Source organism: Mesocricetus auratus, unplaced genomic scaffold (genome assembly GCF_017639785.1).
Source record: "Mesocricetus auratus isolate SY011 unplaced genomic scaffold, BCM_Maur_2.0 Super-Scaffold_100013, whole genome shotgun sequence".
Lineage (NCBI taxonomy): Eukaryota > Metazoa > Chordata > Mammalia > Rodentia > Cricetidae > Mesocricetus > Mesocricetus auratus.
The window spans coordinates 82,545,804-82,566,851 of NW_024429196.1; the positions used below are offsets into that span (position 1 = coordinate 82,545,804).

The 21,048-nt window shown below is 45.2% G+C and overlaps 1 protein-coding gene across 2 annotated transcripts in view; it reads right to left on the reverse strand.

Annotated features, from left to right (window-relative positions):
* The window catches only part of Hsd17b3 (hydroxysteroid 17-beta dehydrogenase 3), a 37,319-nt gene extending 26,269 nt beyond the window's left edge, over positions 1-11,050 (reverse strand). Inside the window, exons 1-2 of one of the 2 annotated variants that reach the window (XM_040756143.1) lie at positions 10,780-11,045; positions 9,082-9,128 (exon numbers count right to left, since the gene is read on the reverse strand). In XM_040756143.1, the coding sequence (XP_040612077.1) occupies positions 9,082-9,128; positions 10,780-10,921 (189 nt within the window). In that variant the 5' untranslated portion in view covers positions 10,922-11,045. Of the gene's footprint in view, positions 1-9,081; positions 9,129-10,779 lie in introns of both variants that reach the window. The other variant, XM_040756144.1, reaches the window with a different exon arrangement.
* Between the last annotated feature and the right edge of the window lie 9,998 nt (positions 11,051-21,048).

Below are 21,048 nucleotides of genomic sequence, written 5' to 3' on the forward strand. Positions count from 1 at the left end.
ACTGACAGGCCCCATATGCGGGTCTTCAGCCCCTTTTCAGAGAGTTAAGCCCCCAGCCAAGGCCTTTCCCATCATGCACTGCCCACCAGTCCTGGATCTCTGCAGTCACTGCTGGCTTGAATAGGAGCCTGGGTCAAGGAAGGTGCTTGTGGCTGCTAATCTACACCCGGGGGTGGGAATGAGACAGGGCTTCTTCTGTGTGGCAAGAGAATAGAAGACAGGGCTGGAATTCAGGTGCAGACAGAGAGCCACAGAGGTGGAAGGCCACCCTCTGCCTCCAGCCCAGCCCCTTCCAAAAGTTTTGTTTCCCACCTGCTTTGGTTGCCACTTGAAATTCCTTGAGCAGGAGGCAAAGCCTCCCCTACCACTTAAAACATGAGTGTGGATTAGACTAAAATGCGCCCCAAACAGGCTTCCCGAATGCCGGAGAAGCACGTTCCCCCTGCCCCTGCCATTAGGAGCCACCTTGAAATTCCCAGAGTTATTTAACTAAACTGGAGCATCGGATAAACCAGGAATGTGAACCAAATCCCAAGGAAGCTCACGTTCTCTGATTAAGAGTTCGGAGAAGGGAAACCTAAGGAGAGTTAGTAAGAGAGTGCTTAGGCAGGGCTAGGAGAAGACTAGTGGGTAAGGTGCCTTGCTGTTTGTGCAAGCCCAAGGGCCTAATTAGCCAGCCCCAGCATCCACAGAAAAAACAAAAAAACACTGCAGTGTGCATCTGGAATCCGAGGGCTAAGGAGGCAGAGACAGGTGAGTCCGCAGGGCTGGCAAGGTGTCTCCAGGTTCAAAGAGAGATCTTGCCTCAAAATAAATAAATAAACACAGTAACATTTCTCTAAGACAGACAAGTAACATTTTACTTCTAATTTCAGGAACTCCATTAAAGGAAACACAGTTACCAATTTCAGAGAGATTTCGGGAAGGAAAAAAAAAAAACACTTCATAAGGGGACTGGAACACGTCATTCCAGATTCCAACTGCTTTTTGCTAGAGTAATAAAAATTGTCAATGTACCATCAACCCTGCTGTTTCTTTGTCTCAATTTTTTAAATTTTATTGTATGTGTACTGGTGTTTTGCCAGCATGTCTGTATGTGCCATGGAGGCCTGGAGAAAACGATAGATCCCTTGCAGTTGGTGGCTCTGAGCCACCACGTGGGTGCTGGGAACTGAACACAGTTCCTCTAAGGAGCACTCGTGACCTTAACCACTGGGCCATCTCTCCAGCCCCAAGCCTGTTATTTCCTATGGTACATTTTTGCATCCAACGATGCCAAGATCAACACCAATATACGGTGTAAGGAAACAAAGGTAATAACATGTAAGGTAATAGAGGCAGACACATGATACCAACTTCTAGCCTCGACACATATCCACACGAGTCAACACACCCATGTACACATACATGCACCATGGACTGGGTGCTCTTGCACTGATCACTAATTAAGAAAATGCCTTACAGCTAGATCTCATGGAGGCATTTCCTCAGCTGAGGCTCCTTCCTCTCTGATGACTCTAGTTGTGTCCCTGGGTAGGTGGTCCTGGGTTCTATAAGAAAGCAGGCTGAGCAAGCCAGGGGGGAGCAAGCCAGTAAGCAGCTCCCATCCATGGCCTCTGCATCAACTCCTACCGCCAGGATCCTGCCCTGTTTGAGTTCCTGTCCTGACTTCCTTTGATGATGAACAGCAATGTGGAAGTATAAGCTGAATAAACCCTTTCCTTCCCAGGTTGCTTTTTGGTCATGGTGTTTTGTCAAAGCAATAGAAACTCTAACTAAGGCAGTTAGTACCAGGAGTGGGGTTTTGCTGTGAGACAGACCTGACCATGTTTTGGGGAAGATTGTGAAAGGACTGTGGAACTTTGGGATAGAAGAACCATTGAGTGTTAAGAGCTCTGTGGGATGTCCTGCGGGAGCTTGGAAGATGAGAATGTTGAGAGCAGTGCAGAGGATGGAGGCCTGGCTTGTGTAGTTTCAGAGGGAAGTTTAAAGACTCTACCAGGGCCATTTGTTACTTTGAACTAAGATTTACGTGGTCCTGGTCAGCTGGAGCTGAAGAAGCAGCTGTGATTAACAAAATACCAGAACTGCTAAATCGAAACTTTGCTTTCCTGGGACACCTGGTGCTAGAGCTAAGAAATCAGCAGTGATTAAGAAGAGACCAGCATCACTGAGGTAGAGTCTTCTGGGAAGTGTTTCCCGAGAGCACCGAGAAGCTATGTTCCAGAGGTGGCCAAGGTTGTACCTCATGCTGGCAGCCAGACATGATAATGTGTAAGGGTCACCCAGATGGTGTTGGTTTTGAAGACATGAAGGGGTCATGGAGAGTAGCTGAGGTATAATACTTGGTACTTGGTACTGAGGCTTGGTACTTGGAAGCCAGGAGAGGCCATGCAGCCTCAGTAGCAGTTGAAGGCCCAGGACTAATAGGGTCATGCAAAAGAAGTTGAGGCTTGGCACCATGAAGAGAGCTCATGAGAGGCTATTGATGAAAGTGCAGCCCAGTTGCAGCAGAAGATCCCAGCATTTTGGAGATGCCAGTACCACGGGATGACCTCAGACACCATAGCATCAAAGAAACTTGAACCAAGACATGTCAGAACTAAAATTCCAGCAACTAAAGACAAAGAAAATATATTGAAGGAAGCCAGACAGAAACAACACCTTACCCACAGCGGAAAGCAATTCAAAAATCTAACATCTCTTCAGAAATCAAGGCCAGAAGCAAGCATTACAATCTTTTTCAAGTGTTGAAAGGGACTGTCAGCTACAAATTCTACACCCAGCAAAACTATCCTTCAAGAATGACAGTTTAGGAAAGCCAAGGGAGGGAAGGCTTTGTCTACAACCCACCCACCCAAAAAAAAAAAACAAACAAAAAAAAAAAAAAAAAAAACAACCAGAAGGTCTCTAAACAGAGAGGAAGTGACTAAAGGAATTTAGGAAACAGTGAGAAAGAAATAACAAATCTCAGAAATTCCTTCTCCAGAACGGCTTGTTCCATGTGTCAGCCTAAGTAGATCATGGTCAAACCAGGCACACAGTCAAACATTAATTACTCTATTTCTGTGAAGGGGTGTTTATGCTTCTGTTTCTTTTGTTATGGCCTCTTGATTTTTATTTGTTGGTCTTTTGAAACAGGGTTTCATGTAGCCCAGGATGACCTCAAAACTTCTATGGAGCTGAAAGCAACATCTGCCTCGACTTCCCAAGTGCTAGAATTACAGGTGTGTGCTGTCACACTTGGCATGTAAGTGTGCATTTTACTAAGGAATGACATAGTCAGAAGACTTTAACTTGAGTATTTGCCTGCCATGGTATGGGAGAGCTTCGTCCCTGGATTTCCAGCCTACCATTCTGTCATGCAGATTTTTCGTTTGTTTGTTTTGCTTGCTTGTTTGTTTGTTTGTTTTGTTTTTCAGACTGGTCTTGAACTAAGAGATCCACCTGCCTCTAACTCCCAAGTGCTGGGATTAAAGGTGTGTGCCACCACCTCCTGGAAATCCTGCGGATCTTGAATACATCAGCTTCCAGAAAAATGTGAACCAATTTTTTTTTAATCTGTCTCTCCCCAAATATACATATTCTACTCTGGCTCTCCCACCCAGTCTCTTCCTCTCCTCCCTCCTTCTCCATAATTGGTTTTGTTTCTCTAAGAAACACCATGTTTGTGCAATGCCTGTGGAAGCCAGAAGGGGGCGCCTGATCCCCCAGAACTAGAGTTGCAGATGTTTATGAAATACCATATGGGCACTGGGAACCAATGAGTGAACAATATTTCTAGGAAATGCAATTTAAACTTTCAACATAAATAGAAGCTAAACTTGTGAAGTCTTCTCTACATGGCTTTCTGCCCCCTCTCATCCTGTTTAACCCTTGCAGAAGCCCAGGTGAGAATGCTACCACCTCCCCTTGATGGTCACAGGCAAGCTCTGGATACCCACATATCTGGCCAGCTCTCGGCCATGGAGTCCTGACCACCCCAAAATGAACCCCTTTCCCTGGAGCAGCAGTTAGCAGAAGAGAAGAAGGGACTCAGGAGAAAAGTCTGCATAAGGAAAAGTCTGGAGCCCAGGGGGGAAAAATAATTAACTTTTCAAAAAAGAACACAAGGAAATACTAAAAAGTTTGTACGGAAGAACAAAGCAAGAATTAGTCAAGGACAGAACAGAGTGTCAAGACACAAGGCTCACAGGAGAACTCCCTGGCGCTGGCGGTAACTCAGTAGGATGAGGTGTCTCTTGGCCAGAGTCAGAGACAGAAGAGCCCAGCCCCAGCTCCTGACTCCTGACCCTTGTTTTATAAGATGAGCAGCTCAGGCAGCATTGACTTGGAATCTCCTCTAAGTACCAAGGAAACTAAGTCAGGTCCACATGGAGTCAAGGAAAGAAAGAGAACTCTGAAAGAATCCAAAGAGCTCGGGAATATAGGCCACTGTGGTAGTTTGAATGAAAATGGATCCACAGAGCAGACACCCACAGCTAAGCACTGAGCTGAACTCCTGGGGTCCAGTTGCAGAGAGGGAGGAATGATGAGCAAAGGGGTCAAGACCAGGCTGGAGAGACCCACAGAAACAGCTGAACTGAACAAGGGGGAGCTCATAGACCCCAGACTGATAGCTAGGAAACCAATATAGGACTGATCCAGACCCCCTGAATGTGGTTGTCAGTTAGGAGGCCTGGGCAGTCTATGAGGCCTCTGGCAATGGATCAGTATTTATCCCTAGTGTACAAATGGACTTTGGGAGCCCATTCCCCACAGAGAGATACTCTCTCAGTCTAAATACACATGGGGGAAGGCCTAAGCCCTGCTCCAAATGATATGACAGACTTTGAGGATCCCCCATGGAAGGCCTCACCCTCCCTGGGGAGCAGAAAGAGGATGAGACAGGGGGCCGGTGGGAGGTGGCAGGAGAGGAGGGGAGGGAGAGGGAGCTGGGATTGACATGTAAAACAAGCTTGTTTCTAATTTAAATTTTAAAAAGGAAAAAAGAAAGAAAATGGACCACAGGCCCATGGGCACTATTAGGAGATGTGGCCTTCTTGGAGGAAATGGTCACTGGGTGAAGGCTTTGAGGTCTCCGAGGCTCAAGACATGCCCAGTGGGACAGTCACTTCCTGCTGCCTGCACAATCAGATACAGAACCCTCAACTCCTCCAGCACCGTGTCCACCTGCGTGCCACAAAGCTCCCCACCATGAAGATAGTGGCCAGAACCTCTAACTGTGAGCCAGCCCCAATTAAATGTTCTCCTTTGTAAGAACTGCCATGGTCATGGTGTCTCTTCACAGCAATAGAAACCCTAAGGCATCCACAAACCTTAATCAGTTTTCTATCACTGTGACTGGAATACCAGAGGGAAACAACTTAAAAGGCAGAAGGGTTTATCTGGGCCCAAGGTTACAGACATTCCTGTCTGTGGCCTTTGCTATGGACCAGCGGTAAGTGAACTCAGCGGGGGGGGGGGCGCTGATCAATTCGGGGTGGCTGGAAAATATGGACACATCTCAGAAGCCTTGTCCCCTTCTAGGTCTACCAGAGGTTCCACAGCCTCCTTGAAGCACCACAAGCTGTTAAAAACAATGCCTTTAAAGGAAAGTCAAGCTCTAAGCTATAGCAGTGAGAGAGACATCCTTCTGATTAAATATTTTTATTATGTTGTGGGAGGGATGGTGTGGTATAGGGTGTGAGAGAGAGAGAGAGAGAGAGAGAGAGAGAGAGAGAGAGAGAGAGAGAGAGAGAGAGAGAGAGAGAGAGAATGTGTGGAGGTCAGAGAATAATCTTATAAGAGAGTTGTTTCTTTCCCTCCATCTTAGTGGGACTGAACTCAGGTTTCCAGGCTGGGCTGCTGAGCCATCTCGCCGGCCCTTTCTTTCCCAGTTTTGGGTAACAGAAGACATAACTGATTTGGAAATCAGGTGCTGAGCCCTCTTTCTGTTCTCCACACTCAAATGTGACCACACACATCATCTATCAAGGACCAGTCGATTCTGCTTGTGAGCACATCCTTATATATGAGTTAGTGTAAAAACCGAAGAAGTCTTCATGTTAGATGAAACAGACCTGGAGCAGACAGCCAGAAGTCACACATTTTCCTCTAGGGTCGAAACAGGGCACAGATGTTTTTTTTGCCAGCACTTGGAACTTTTTAAACGCTGTGCATAAGACATGTCACACCCAAGTGTTTGTAGAGTGGCTCCAAGACACCTAGAGCTGTCATTTCACACAATGTGGTTTATTAAGATGCTAGCCTTGGGCGGGGTGGTGGTGGTGGTGGTGGTGCACTCCTTTAATCCCAGCACTCGGGAGGCAGAGGCAGGTGGATCTCTGTGAGTTCGAGGCTGGGCTGGACCGACAGCCTCCAAAACAATACAGAGAAACCCTGTCTCGTAAAAACCAAAAAAAAAAAAAAAAAAGATGCTAGCCTCGGGCCTGGAGAAATGGCTCAGTGGTTAAGAGCACTTGTCTGCTCTTCCAGAGGCCCTGAGTTCAATTTCCAGCACCACATGATGGCTCACAACCATCTGAAATGGGATCTGATTCCTTCTCTTGGTGTGCATAAGTACAGAGCACTTATATACACAAAACACATGAATAAATAAATCTTTAAAAAAAAAAAGATGCTAGCCTCTGGGGTGGAGAGATAGGGGCACCACTCTGAGGTTGGATGTAGTCTTCATAGCCACTAAACATTTGTGTCCCCTCAAAATTTACAAGTTGAAATCCTAACCCACTGGGTGTGGTGGCATACATCTTTAATCCCAACACGGGAAGCAAAGACAGGCAAATGTCCATGAGTTCAAGGCCTGCCTGATCTACATACTGAGTTTTGGGACAGCCAGGGCTACATGGTGAGACCATGTCTCAAAATAAAATAAAATAAAATAAAATGTCTCATAATAAAACAAAACAAACAAAAGCCCTTTAGCTGGGCAGTGGTGGCTCATATCTTAAATCCCAGCATTTGGGAGGGAGAGGCAGGTAGATCTCTGTGAATTCGAGGCTAGCCTAGTCTACAAAGCTAATTCTAGGACAGCCAAAGCTACACAGAGAAACCCTGTCTTGGAAAAAAAAAAAAACAAGCAAACAAACAAAACTGCTAACCCTTACTGTGAAAACAGCCAAAGGTGTAATTTGCATCAAGTAAATGTACAACATGGCACCTGAGTGTTGAGCCCTTGCTGCAGGGTTAGTGCCCTTAGAATATACCCAGGAGCTTGTTTCCTGGGGACCCACTGAGCAGTTCTCAGCATGGGGCCTTTAAGCCTCAGAACTGTGAGGAATGAGTTGTCTGGGCTGCCCAGCTTATGGCAACATTTATGTGACAGCTGGGACATCAGAGCTTAATGAGTGTCTACAACTCACTGAGACCATGGGAGCCTTTAGTATGTCCACAGTGTCCAGCCCTCCACATTCCATTGAGAGGTGTCTCCAAGTTTATAGAAAATGAAGAAAAGTTAGGAAATTAACCTAAAACTTTTCAGAGAGGAAAAAAAAAAAATGGCTGAGTTACAGGCCTTCATTTGAAAGAATATGTCACTGCCACTTAAAAATAATATTTTGGGGGGGTTGGACAGATGGTTCAGTGAGTAAAGGCACTTGTCACCTGAATTCAATCTGCAGGGCCCACTTGGTGGAGGAGAAAATTGACTCCGCAGTTGTCCTCTGGCCTCTACATGCATACCACGGTACAGTGCACATGCACACACACACACACACACACACACACACACACACACACAAATGAATGTAGAAAAAAACCAATAATTTAAGGCAATATTTTTGATACAAGAAAATGCTAACAACTAAACACGGTGTTTTTTAAAATGATGATATGTATAACATGGGATTTAAAAGAAATTTAGGGAAACAAGACACGTTCTGAGTATCTATCTCCCTTGCTCAGGAGGACTCTTTCCTCTCATTGGGGTTTTGTAATATTCTTTACAAAGACTTGCATACTGTTTCTTTGTGCATGTGTGGTGTGCATGTCTAAGTGTGCATGGACTCACATGTATATGCAGGCTAGCATGCATATGGAGGCTTTAAGTTTACAGCAGGCATCTTCCTCAGTCATTCTCCGCTTTATTTATTGAGGCAGCCTCTCTTGCTGAACCCAGACCCCACTAGTTGTCTGGTCTAGCTAGTTAGCTTGCCCAGGGGCTTTCCCTGTCTCTGCCTCCCCAGTGCTTTGAAACAGAAGCTATTCGACACATCTAGCCCACACAGTCTTTGAACCAGCATGTTTGTGTGGGATAAATAAAAGGGTTTTTATTTATTTTTATTTGTTTGTTTGTTTGTTTTGAGTCATGGTCTCACTATGTGGCCCTGGCTGTCCTGGAACTTGCTCTGTAGACCAAGCTAGCCTTGAACTCACAGAGATCCTCCTGCCTCTGCCTCTCTGCCTCTCTGCCTCTCTGCCTCTCTGCCTCTCTGCCTCTCTGCCTCTCTGCCTCTCTGCCTCTCTGCCTCTCTGCCTCTGCCGTGTTAGAATCAAAGAGGTGCACCATCACACCAGGCTGGGTTTACATTTTTAAAGGTACATTTAAATATCTAAACGCTAGAGCACAATTACAACCCCAAAACACCAAATGCCCCATAAATCCCTAAAGTCTAAATAAATGGAGGCATGATGGGTCCCCTTGTTTTAGAGAAGAGGCTGGAGAGATGACTCAGCACTTACTGCCCCTCCAGAAGACCAGAGTTTGATTCCTAACACCACATTGGTGACTCACCCATGTGTATCCTTTGCTCCTCTTAAAGCTAGGTAAACGGCATACACACATAAAAACTTTTTTAATGTCTAAAGGATAATTTACTTTAAATTATGATTTAAAGATATTTAAATTAAAGATATTTTACTTGTTAAATGAATGACTATGACTTTTGTACTGCGAAAGTGATGGGTGGGGTGGGTGTCCCATTACAACAGGGGGTTAGCTTTAAAGCTAGACTGATGAAATTCACCTGTAGTCCCAGATATTGGGGAAGCTAAGGCAGGAGATTCATTTGAGGTTAGTCAGTGAGACATGGTAAGACCTGATTTCCGAAATCCAAACCACAAAAGGAGCAGCCACCTCACCTCAAAGGAATAGGCTTTCCCGATGCCATCTCCTGCTCCGGTGATCACTGCAAGAAACAGCGGCAGTCTTGAAGCAACAGAGCAACACATCTCTTTCTCACAGCTGCATTCTCTTGCACATCTCAGTCTGGAACTCTCAATACCACAAAGCCATGTTTCCCCACTCCAAAGCATCCAGCTTTTGGTAACCCCTGACAGAACACTGGAAATGAAGGGTTTCTCTCTCCTGTTTTTGGGGGGCCGAGGGGTCACGTGTGTAGCTTTTAAGAGGGGTCTGTAAATCTAGGAAACACACTCAGAAGTGCAGCAGAGCACTACGCCAACAAGCATTTTAGGTTTCTTACGGTTTGGGGGCAGTGCAAGCCTCAGCACCTCGAGGGCAAGCATGTACCCTGTTATTGTTTCACCCCCGCCTGGTGGTAACCCTAAGAACAACTCAGGGTTCCTCCTGAGAAGTGAAGTCTAGTTCCTTCCCTCCTCCACCCCACGGGACAGCAGCCCTCAATGCCCGTGGAAGATAGGGAGCCTAGCAAAAAGGACACAAGAATAAGGGGTTGCAGGAACCCCAAGGACTTCAGATAGTTAATCCTCAATACCACTATCTGCTAATACCCAACAGTCTCAAGGGTCGTTACACCCTTGACTCCCAAAATTAGAGACAGATTACTACAATTCACTACATATACACCTGCAATTGACTTTGGCACCGATTAAAGGGCACACTTAAAAAAAATGTTAATCAAAAAAATCCCATTAAGTTTTTTGAGCATGGATCTTAGGATATTCTCTGGGTGTTTTCCATCCTTACTACTGGGATTTTTGTTCCCTACTTGAAATATTTTCCCTGGCTGGCTTGTCTGTGCCTGAAGACATCACATATTTGCTCATGATAACATTATTCATTCTTGGCTCCCAAACAAGCTAAGATTGTAATTTTTTTCATTTTGAAGCCACAGAGTCTCTGCTTTTGGGGGAGTGTTCTTAGAGGGTCTAAGTGGGCAGGGGTTGTGCAGAGGTCTACTAAGCACCAGGCACATGGGCATTTTTGATCACGCACAGTGGGATATTTGGATCTAGAGCATGAGCTCAGGTGGCATAGTAAGTTGACTAGAGGCAGCAAACACATGTATGCACCATATATATGTGCACGTATATGTACAGGTGTGCACACATAGTGGAAGCATAAGAAGCATCAGTTAGAAACTCGTGGGTTCATCCTAAACAATTTCCCATACATTCATTTAAAAAAATCTATGACAAGGTTTGCAAAGTTGCCAGGTTTTAGTGAATAAGGGCATGCAATGCATTTAAAAGAATAAATTAACATTTGTATTTCAAAATTTTTAAGTACCCTTTAGCAAAATGGAAACATACTAGCCCAGGGTTTAGAAATCTGTAGATGAGGAGACAGTTATAGTTCTGCCTTAGCTATTATTTGTAATATCAGGAAAAATTCCAAAAAAAGGAGAAAATCTAGCAAAGCAAATGGGCAAAAGCTGAGGGGCAGTCTCCCTCCACCATCTCCTGACCTATACCTTGATTTTTCAGATAGTTCTGATTCCACTTGTGCAATCTAGCCACAACATTGCATTTTATGTGAAGTCACAGAGGTAGGTGTGACATAAGAATAAGAAACAGGAGACATAAGAATAAGAAACAGGAGCAACCGAATCAGTAAGGACTCAGGAGTCCTCTTACCTGCCCACTGTCCCATCGATCGCAGGAAAGACCTTGGTGAAACATTCCAGAAACTCAGTAAGAGGTACTGGGAAAGCCTCACGCACTTCAGCAGGCAAACCAGGCACACGAGCAGCCCCACGGAAACAAAGAGTTGCTCCATGGCCTCCCCGTGACTGTCTTGCTGGAGATGCTGCTGGGACCTGGCCCTTGCCCCCTGTGTGCCTCCCGGGGCAGGCAGCCTGGGGACCTGCCAGATCTCCTTCCGGGAGGGACTGGGTGCGTTCCATGTATCCGGGGGCATTCAGATTAGAGTAACTTCTTTATGTAACCTTGTGACTCACAGGCTTTTGAATCAAGTATTCTTCATAATATCTTTACAAGCACGGTTGGGCTTTAGTGACAGTGGAGTTGCTGCTGAGTGAAGAAGACAGTAGACTTGCAGAAAAGCAAAGCCCAGAGAGAGGTAACATGGCACCCTGGGACACTTGGGTCTGGAGTCTCCAAAGAGACTTGGTCTTGTGACTTGGTCTCCAAAGGTCTCTGTATTAAAAGCCTGATCCCCAGGGTGGTGTGACGTGTTGGTAGTGATCTGGGAGGTGATGGGACTTTTAAGAAGTGGGTCTACACCCAGAGATCAATACAGAAATTTCTCAGAAGGCTGGGAATCGATTTACCTCAAAACCCAGCTATACCACTCTTAGACATATACCCAAAGAATTCCCAATCAAACCACAAGGACACTTGCTTAACTATGTTCATAGCAGCTTTATTTGTAATAGCCAGAACCCGGAAACAACCTAAGATGCCCCTCAACTGAAGAATGAATAAAGAAAATGTGGTACATTTATACAATGGAATATTACTCAGCTGCTGTTGAAAACAAAACAAAACAATGACATCAAGAAACATGAAAGCAAATGAATGGAACTAGGAAAAAAAAAATCATCCTGAGTGAGGTAACCCAGAACCAGAAAGACAGATTGGTATACATTCACTTATAAGCAGATATTACCTGTAAAGTGAAGGATGACCTTGTTACAATACATAGGCCCAGAGAGGCTAGGTAACAAGGCTTGGGGGGGAGGGGGGGAGAAGGGTTGGCGTATGGATCTCCCTGGGTCTCCCTGGGAAGGAGAAATAGATCTCATGGGCTTACTTGGGGCAGGTAGGGACAGGATCAGGTTGCAGGGCGGCGGGAGGGTTGCTGGGAGGGAGAGAGTACTGAAGTCATCACTGGAAAGGGGAGGCAGAAATCTGGTACAAGGAAAACTCCTAGGAATATAAAAGGATGACCCCAGCTAAGACTTCTAGTAATGGTGGATACATAGACTGAATTGTGTGTGACCAGGCAAGAATTCCAGTGGAAGGATGACCTACAGACTGTCCTGCCTATGGGATGTGTGGGAGTAGGGGATGATGGACAGGCAGGGTTAGGGTGGTTCAGAGATTGTGGGAGTGGCCAACCAAGAACTGGTCCAGCCTGAGGCCCATGCCACCACAGTGAGCCCACCCCTGACACTGCCTGGAGTGCTAGGACCTAGAGGCTGGATGACCCAGATATACCTAGGATAGAACCAAACACAATTGGAGAAAAAAAAAGCCACATAATGATGCCTAATGATATTCTTCTATACTCATAGATTGGCAACTACCCGATTGTCATCAGAGAGCCTTCATTCAGTACCTGACAGAAACAGATGTAGAGATCCACAACCAAACATTAGGCTGAGCTGGGGGAATCCTGCTGAAGAAAGGGGAGAAAGACTATAATGTTATATAGACTGAACAGGCTATATTTAGCACTATTTATGCGTATGCATATACACACACACACACATACACATGAATGCAATTAACAATCAATGAAAGAACAGGCCGTGAATTTGAAAGAGGGCAACGAGGGGTATATGAGGGGCTGTTGGCAGATTTCCTCCATATTTGCCAAGCCAGATTTTGAGATTAAAGTCACCATTGAAAATACCTGAGCTAGTCATTTTAGTAAGTTGATTATCTGCTGTTAAATGATAAACTGCATGTGATACCCCAGGAAGCAGGAAAGAACTAGTGTGACATTGCGGAAACCAACGCAGTAGCACCAACTCTGTGTGTTCATATTTAAATTTAATGTAACTTAACTTAAAATTTAGCTCCTGAACTGCACCAGCCAGCCATTCCTGGCACTAGGTGACCGTTCCGGTTTACATTGTATGTCCGTGCAGGAAGTTCTACTGGACACTCAAAGTTTCCAAGCCATTTGGTTTTACTGTTGCCAAAACGATGAACCAAGAACTCATCTCCACCAAAAGTAGAGCAAAACGGATAAACATCCGTGTTCGGAACACACTTTTCCAGGGTTAGATGTATAGCTCAGCTGGTGGAGTATTTGCCTTGTATGTACAAAAACCTGTGTTTGATCCCAGCATAAACTAGGCATGGTGACTCACACCTGTAATCCCAGCATTCAGAAGTTCAAGGTTGTCTCTGGCTACATTGTGAATTCAAAGCAAGCCTGGGCTAGTTGAGACAATCTGAAAAGAAAAAATATAAAAGGGAAGGAAGAAGGTAGGAAGGAAAGGAGGGAGAGAGGCACAGAGGGAAGGAGGGAGGGAGGGAGGGACTAGAACACAGCTCAGGACCTTATTGTGATCACCAAATTAGTGGTCAGAGTAGACAGACTTCCTTGTGCCTGGTTTATAAAAATCCTGTCCACTTTTCTGCATTTGGTAGAATACTCACTGCTGTTTTTTTTTTTTCATAGAAAGACGTCATCATGGGGAGATCTGATCCGACTGTTCCAAGTTAATTTAGGGTTTTCAGTCATGAAGGATGTTGAATTTTGTCGCTGCCAATTTTATATTCACTGAGGCGGTTACTTAATTTCTCTCCATCCCACTTTTATGCTGTATATTACATTACCCCAGCAACCCTGGAGTGAAACCACCTTGCTCCTGGGGTTTTATCATTTTATCCTGTTGTTTAACTTGGTTTGTCGTCGTGTTTTACTGAGGATATTGCATCTGTATTCGTCGAGGAACTGTCTTCAGCCTCCTCTTTGTGTGTGTGGCATCACCACCCAGTTTTGGCATCAGAGTGGCAGGAGCTTCTTGCCATGAGGTTAGAAACTTCCCTTCCTTCCAGTCGTGTGGGATAGCATAAGAAGGTCCTAGCTCTTCTTTTGGAGATGTGGTACAATTCAGCGATTAATCCACACGGTACTTTGATTGTCTTTGTTGGATACCATTACTCTTCCAGCTTCATTGCTCACTATCATTTTGGGGGCCGCTTATATTCTTTTGGCTCACATATGTCTAAAATTTTAATCCATTTTTCCCTATGTTTTATAATTAATCAGGATACGCAGTTTCGATAATCCTCTGGATTTTGTTGGTATCGCTTAATATTCCTCCTTTATGCCTAATTTAAAAATTTGAGGTCTTCTCTCTTTTACTTGACTTGTCTAAGAGTCTGCCAATTTTTATCTTTTCAAAGAATCGTTCTGCTGGTATTGTATATTGTTCTTTTAGCCCCTGGCACAGCTGGAATTATAGGAATACACACCAACATGACTCCTGCTTTTCGCTGCATCTTTTGGCATTAAAGGGCCCCTCCAGCTCTAGTTTCCAGGTGACTTCCCTTATTTTTTTTTTGTATTTATCCTTTTTAAAACTTTTTGATTCTTTGTGGATTTCACACCATGCATTCCGATTCTGCTCATCTCCCTACCTCCTCGAATCCACCCTCTGCCCTTGCAACCTCCCCCCAATAAAAAACAAACTTAAAAGAAAAGCCAAACAAAACAAATAAAAAAACAAATCTTGTTCCGGAAGCTGTAGTGTGGCCCATTGAGTCACACAGTTTACCCCTTAGTCCATTCATCTTTACTTCACAAGGGTTCATTGCCACAGGTCATTAGTCTGGCTTGAGGCCTCTGGTTTCTGCTACACCACCCATAATGGACTCTCCTGGGGGCTCCTCTTGGATATCCTGCTGTTTTGGATCCGTAGGTTTGTCCCCTTCACATGCTCCAACAGTTCATAGACTCAGAGGATGTTGGGGTGGGCCAACTCGTAGCCCTGGTTCTGGGCCTGTGTGGTAACCGGGTTCGTCAGACTACCAGCTTTCCCTCATCATTACCTGGGAGAGCTCTCCAGCCTTGGCTAGTGCACCCAACACAGCAGACAGCAGGAAGGGAGGAGGCCAGTCCTCCTGCTCTCAGGTTCTCGGATCTGGGTCCCCCATACTCATGTCACCAGGGCCAGCTCTACTGTTTTGCCAAGGTGAGGTGCAGGGCCCTTTCTCCCAATTGCTGTAGGAGGTATTTGAGGGAGGGCAGGGTCATCTCTCCTACTCTCACCCCCTCAGGGTCAGCTCTAGTGTGCTGCCCAGGTGAGATGCATGACTATAGTGAGGGGTAAGGCCAGGTCTCCTGCTGCAGAGTCCAGTGAGGGGCAGGGCCTGCTATCCCAGAGCCAGTGAAGGACAGGGCCGGCTCAGCACAGCACAGTTCCCATGACCGCTTACGCTAACATGGGCCGTGGACATCAATCATCACAGACCCTAACCGCAGCAGGACCATGGACCCAGATATGGCCCTTGGCAGTGGCCGGTATCTGAACATCTCCAAGGCGCCTGATGGCAGCACCAGCCACCCAGATCAGCATGGCAGTGGCTCTCAGACACTGACATGATCTGAGATGATTGACCATACCTTGATCATGCCATTGATGGTAACAGGAGCCCCAAACATCAACTCAGGCCCTGGCTGCTGTAGGGCCACGGCCGCAGACATGGCCCTCGGCAGCAATGCTGGCCCAGCCAACACCATGGCTCAGGACGAAAGTACAGGCCACTCAGACCTGACTGCCCTATTTTTTTTAATTGTGCTTTGCTTATCTGTTTGAGTCATTTAATTTCTGACAGAGGCAATCACTGGGTCACTAAGAGGCCTCTTCTTAGCTGTATTTTCCCTATAATGCTAAGGGCCCATGGTTTACCTTATTGTTCTAAAGAAAAAGGATTGCTTTCAAGAGTGCCCTTAAATGTGAACTTCTTCTAGATTGCTCCAAGTAGTGGTGATTTCTTTAGGACCTATCCTAGATAGTTTTATGTCAACTTGACACAAGCTGAAGTCATCTGAGGGGAGGGAATTAAGAAAATGCTTCTGCCGGGCGTTGGTGGTGCATGCCTTTAATCCCAGCACTCGGGAGGCAGAGGCAGGCGGATCTCTGTGAGTTTGAGGCCAGCCTGGTCTACAGAGTGAGTTCCAGGACAGCCTCCAAAACAATACAGAGAAACCCTGTCTCTAAAAAACCAAAAAACAAAAAAAAGGAAGAAAATGCTTCCATAAGGTCAGACAATAGGCAAGCCTGTAAGGCATTTTCTTAATTAGTTATTCATGGGGGAGGGCCCAAGTTGTAGGTGATCACCCCTGAGCTGGTGATCTTGGTTTCTATGAGAAAGCAGGCTGAGCAAGCCTTGGGGACAAGCCAGTAGGCAGCACACCTCCATGGCCTCTGCATCGGCGCCTACATCCAGGTTCCTGCTCTGTTTGCATTCGGGTCCTGACTTCCTTCAATGATGAATAGTGCCATGGAAGTGTAAGCCAATAAACCCTTTCTTCCCCAAGTCTCTTTGGTCTTGGTGTTTCGTTGCAGCAACAGAACCCTACCTAAGACAGGATTCTAATATTTCGTGAACATCGTGTTCCTTTTGGACAACTAAAATGTTTAAAATCACACGATCGACACGAGGCCTATATCGGTTTACTTCTTTGGAGTGTGATAAAATTATCTGATGAAAGGAAACCTAGGGAAGAAATGGCTTACAGTCCCAGAGCAGACAGAGTTCATCATGGCAGAGAAGGCATGACAGCAGGAGGATGAGGCTGACCTGGCAATCAGGTAACAGAGCGATCACATGTGTATCCACACACTGGATGAGAATGGGACAGATGGACAGAACAGGAAGTGGATACAGGCTAGGAAACCCCAAAGCCCTTCCACTCCAAGTGATATCTCCAAGTGATACATATATCCTCCCTTAACAGCGCCACCAACTAGGAACCAAGCATTTGAATGCATGAGCCTACAGGAGACATTTCTCACTCAAAACACAACAAGGCTGCTCCCATTCCTACGAGCTGTAAATTTAAGGAGTGTCCCCAAACCAACCTTAGTGGACAGTTTGCTAGGGGGACTCATAAACTTCACAGGAAGCTGTGATGATTGTGGTTACATCCCACCACAGGCAAAAAGAGACGAAATCGGCCACAGGGAGGAAGGCGTAAACCAAACTCTAGAGAAACATCAAGCGTAAATCACCCACTGTCTTCCCAATGTGGAGTCAGTGACAGTACACAGGGTGCACCAGTGACAGAAACCCCAGCCTCTGTGCTCAGTGCCTTTGGAGCCCAACACCAGGTTTGGTTGACTGACCATGGGCTGTAGGAGGAAAACAATGCCGCCATTAACCATATGACTTACTAGAGGCGCATACAGATGAGGTAATAAAAGAGCGGTTTACCACACCGCTAACCACACCCACTTTAGGCACGACTAAAGACGTATACGGACGTAGGCAGTGAACTACGTCACTAGCCAGGCCCACTTTTGGGCATGGCTAAGGGGCATTACGGGGGGAAGGTATAAAAGATTGAACAACGGAAGTCTTGGTCTCTTTTTCCGGCTTTCGGCTTCTAGTTCGGCGGCAGAAAACTACTCGGCTCATCTGGGTTACTTGTTTGGTCTCTTGTGAGTAATTTCTACAATAAATACTTAGTTTTACTTTCAGTAAGTGTGTCATTTATCGTTGCAGCATCAATGGGCTATCTTCAGTCCCCAGTGGATTTAATTTTAAATAGAGAGCAAGAATACATACATAGGTATGAAGTCCCAGTCAAACAGTGGTCCTACCCATCATTGTCTGGGCCCTAGTCTTTCCTACAAGGTAGCTTAACTAAGTGTCAGAGGCCACCACTCTGTCCAGCACTCAGAATGATGTCTCAGAGACCTCGCCAGAGCAAGGCAGTCTGCATTGATTATATGTTTGAAATCTTCCTAGGAAGCAAACTCCTCTGTGGCTGGCCCTAGGCTTCAGCCTTTTCCTTCCCCAGCATGTGCTTCCTGGAGAAATTCCAATTCCTTGGAGACCATTGTTTTAAAAGCCTGATTCCAAACGAAAAGGCCCAACTGTCTCTGGGGCCAGTGAGATGTCTACATGCCCACGAGAATTTAATCTTCCCAGGTGTGTCAAGTGAGTACCACCTCAGGCAACCAGCACCCCACAAGACCTTAATTCAGAACCCTGACTGGAAACCCCACATTCCTAGAGTGAAAAGGGCTACTTTCCATCCAGATATAAATGTTGGTCTTAGGGTGCCCTCTGCTGTCCATATGTGGAAGAGGAGGAAAAGTCTTAAAATGACTTCTGAAAGAATTCCAAAAATGAATCTTAGAGATACAGAAAACAGCATTGAAAAATAGCAAAATTTGTTTTCAGTTATTTGCTGAGTGAGGGATTTCTGGTCTCTAGGTTCAGAAGAGATGCCAGAGGTTGCTCTCCCAATAGTCTGGAAGCCCCCGATGTCATGTTCCCAAAGCCTTAAAAAGTAAAAGGAGCAGTTCAGTTGGAAGAGTGCCTGGCTAACACACATGAAGCCTGGTTATGCTAGACAGCATCATGCAAGCCAGGCATAGTGACACATAACTGTAACCCAGCACTTGAGTGGTGGAAGCCGGAGGATCATAAATTCAGCCATCCTTGATTGACAGGAGACCTTGTCTGAAAACAAAAAACAAAAAGCAAACAAACAAAACAACTTGAACTCAATAGTAATACAAGGAACAACATTATTAAGAAATGGAAAGCCAGGCCTAGTGGTGCATACCTTTAATCTCAGCACTAGGGAGTCAGAGGCAAATCTCTGAGTTTGAGACCTTTCTGGTCACACAGGGAGTTTCAGGTTGGCCAGGACAAGATAGCAAGAGCCTGTCTCAAAAAAAGATACTCTTCCCCATGGCCAGCCCTTTCCTACAGCTCCAGAAGACTCCATAGGCTCGGGTACAGTCTACACCAGCCTGAAGAACAGGTGAGTGACCGGCCTCCCAGACAAGCTGCCCCACTTCCCAGACCCTGATCCCAGGGCATATCCTGTGCCCTCACCCTCACCCACACCCCCAGCAGCTTTACCGGAAACTAGATTGGCCCTAGGAACCCCATGTAAGACACCACCCACAGCCTACTAACACTCCTTAAGCCTGCCCAACAACCCCAGGCTGCACCCTCTCCCCTGGGCTCCATATTCTGGCCTACGACCTTAGAAGAAGACTTAGGCTTTACAGGAGGCTGGTCCTAGGGACACAAGGTCCCCAAAAACCCAGCAGAGACACTCTACTGGACCTGAAGACTTGTCAATCCAGAACCCTTGGTCAATTAAGCCAGAAGACCAGAGAGGAAACAGAAACCAAAGAACAAAACCACCCATCCAACAAAGACAAATGCAGGAACCGACCAACAATCATCCCAAATCCAGATGCCTAAATGCCAGTCAATAACAGAACACAATAACAGAAAAGGCAATATGGCACCACCAGAACCCAGCTATCTTACGACAGCAAGACTTGAACATTCCAATGCAGCTGAAGTACAAGAAAATGACCTTAAAAATAACTTTATGAAGATAATAGAGGTCCTTAAAGAGAAAATTAAAATATCCTTTAAAGAAATTGAGGAAAAAATGAACAAAAACATTGGAGAAAAATCAATAAATCCTTTAAAGAATGCCAAGAAAAGGGCTGAAGAGATGGCTTAGGCGTTAAGAGCACTGACTGCTCTTCCAGAGGAGCTGGGTTCAATTCCCAGCATCCACATGGCAGCTCACAATTGTCTGTAACTCCAGTCCTAGGGGATCTGATACCCTCATACAGACATATGTGTAGGCAAAACACCAATTGCACATGAAATTAAAAAAAAAAAAAGAATGCCAAGAAAAAAACCAAACAGGTGAATGAAACAGTTTAAGACCTGAAAACAGGAATAGATCCAATAAAGAAAACACAAAGTGAGGGAATTCTGGAAATGGAGTATCTGAATAAATGAACAGAAACTACAGATACAAGCATCACCAAAAGAATACAAGAGATGGAAGAAAGAATCTCAGGCACTGTTAAGAGAAGCTTTTTCTTGCTAGCCGCTTTGGTTTATCCCCTGCCAGCCGCCTGGGCTCTGCCGCTTTCTAGTCCCCAAATAAACACACAAGACGCTGTATTAATTATGAAGCTGTTGGCCTTGCTTGTTTCTTACTGGCTAGCTCTGACTTAAGTAATTACCCCATAATTGTTAATCTAAGTATGTCTCTTACCGGAGAATAGTTCCGGGCTCCTACCCCATGGCGTCACATGTTGACTCTCCTATGTTTCTCCTTCCCAGAATCCTCCTCCACTCCTAGTCCCTCCTATCTAGGTTTTCTATTGGCTCAACAGTACTTTATTGACAAATGCACAGGACTTCCCCCAACACAGGCACTGATACTACAATAGAGGAAGCAGATTCATCAGTCAAAGAAAATATTAAATCTAAAAAATTTCTAACATAAAACATCCAGGAAGTCTGGGGCACTACAAAAAGACCAAATCTAAGAATAATAGGACTAGAAGAAGAATCCCTGCTTAAAGGCCCAGAAATATATTCAACAAAATCATAGAAGAAAAGTTTCCAACTTAAAGAAGGAGATATCTATAAAGGTACAACAAGAAGCTTACAGAACACCAAATAGAAAAAAAAACCTCACCACATAATAACCATAACACTAAACATACAGATTAAATAAAGGATATCAAAAGCTGCAAAGGAAAAAGGCCAAGTAACATATAAAGGCAGACCTATCAGAATTACACCTGACTTCTCAACAGAGACTCTAAAAGCCAGCAAAACTTTCAATCACCAAAGATGGAGAAAACAAGATATTTCATGACAAAGTCAAATTTAAACAGTATATATCCACAACTCCAGCCTTACAGAAGGTTCTAGAAGGAAAACTCAAATTCAAGGAAGCTAGCTATATCCACAAAAACATAGGTCATTGATAATCTCACACCAGCAAAAAAAAAAGAATGAATAAACACACACACACACACACACACACACACACACACACACACACCACCACCACCACCACCACCATCACCACCAACAGAAAAATAACAGTATTAACAGTCATTGGTCATTAATATCCCTCAATTTGCCTATAAAAAGACACAGGCTAACAGAATGGATACAAAAACAGGAGAT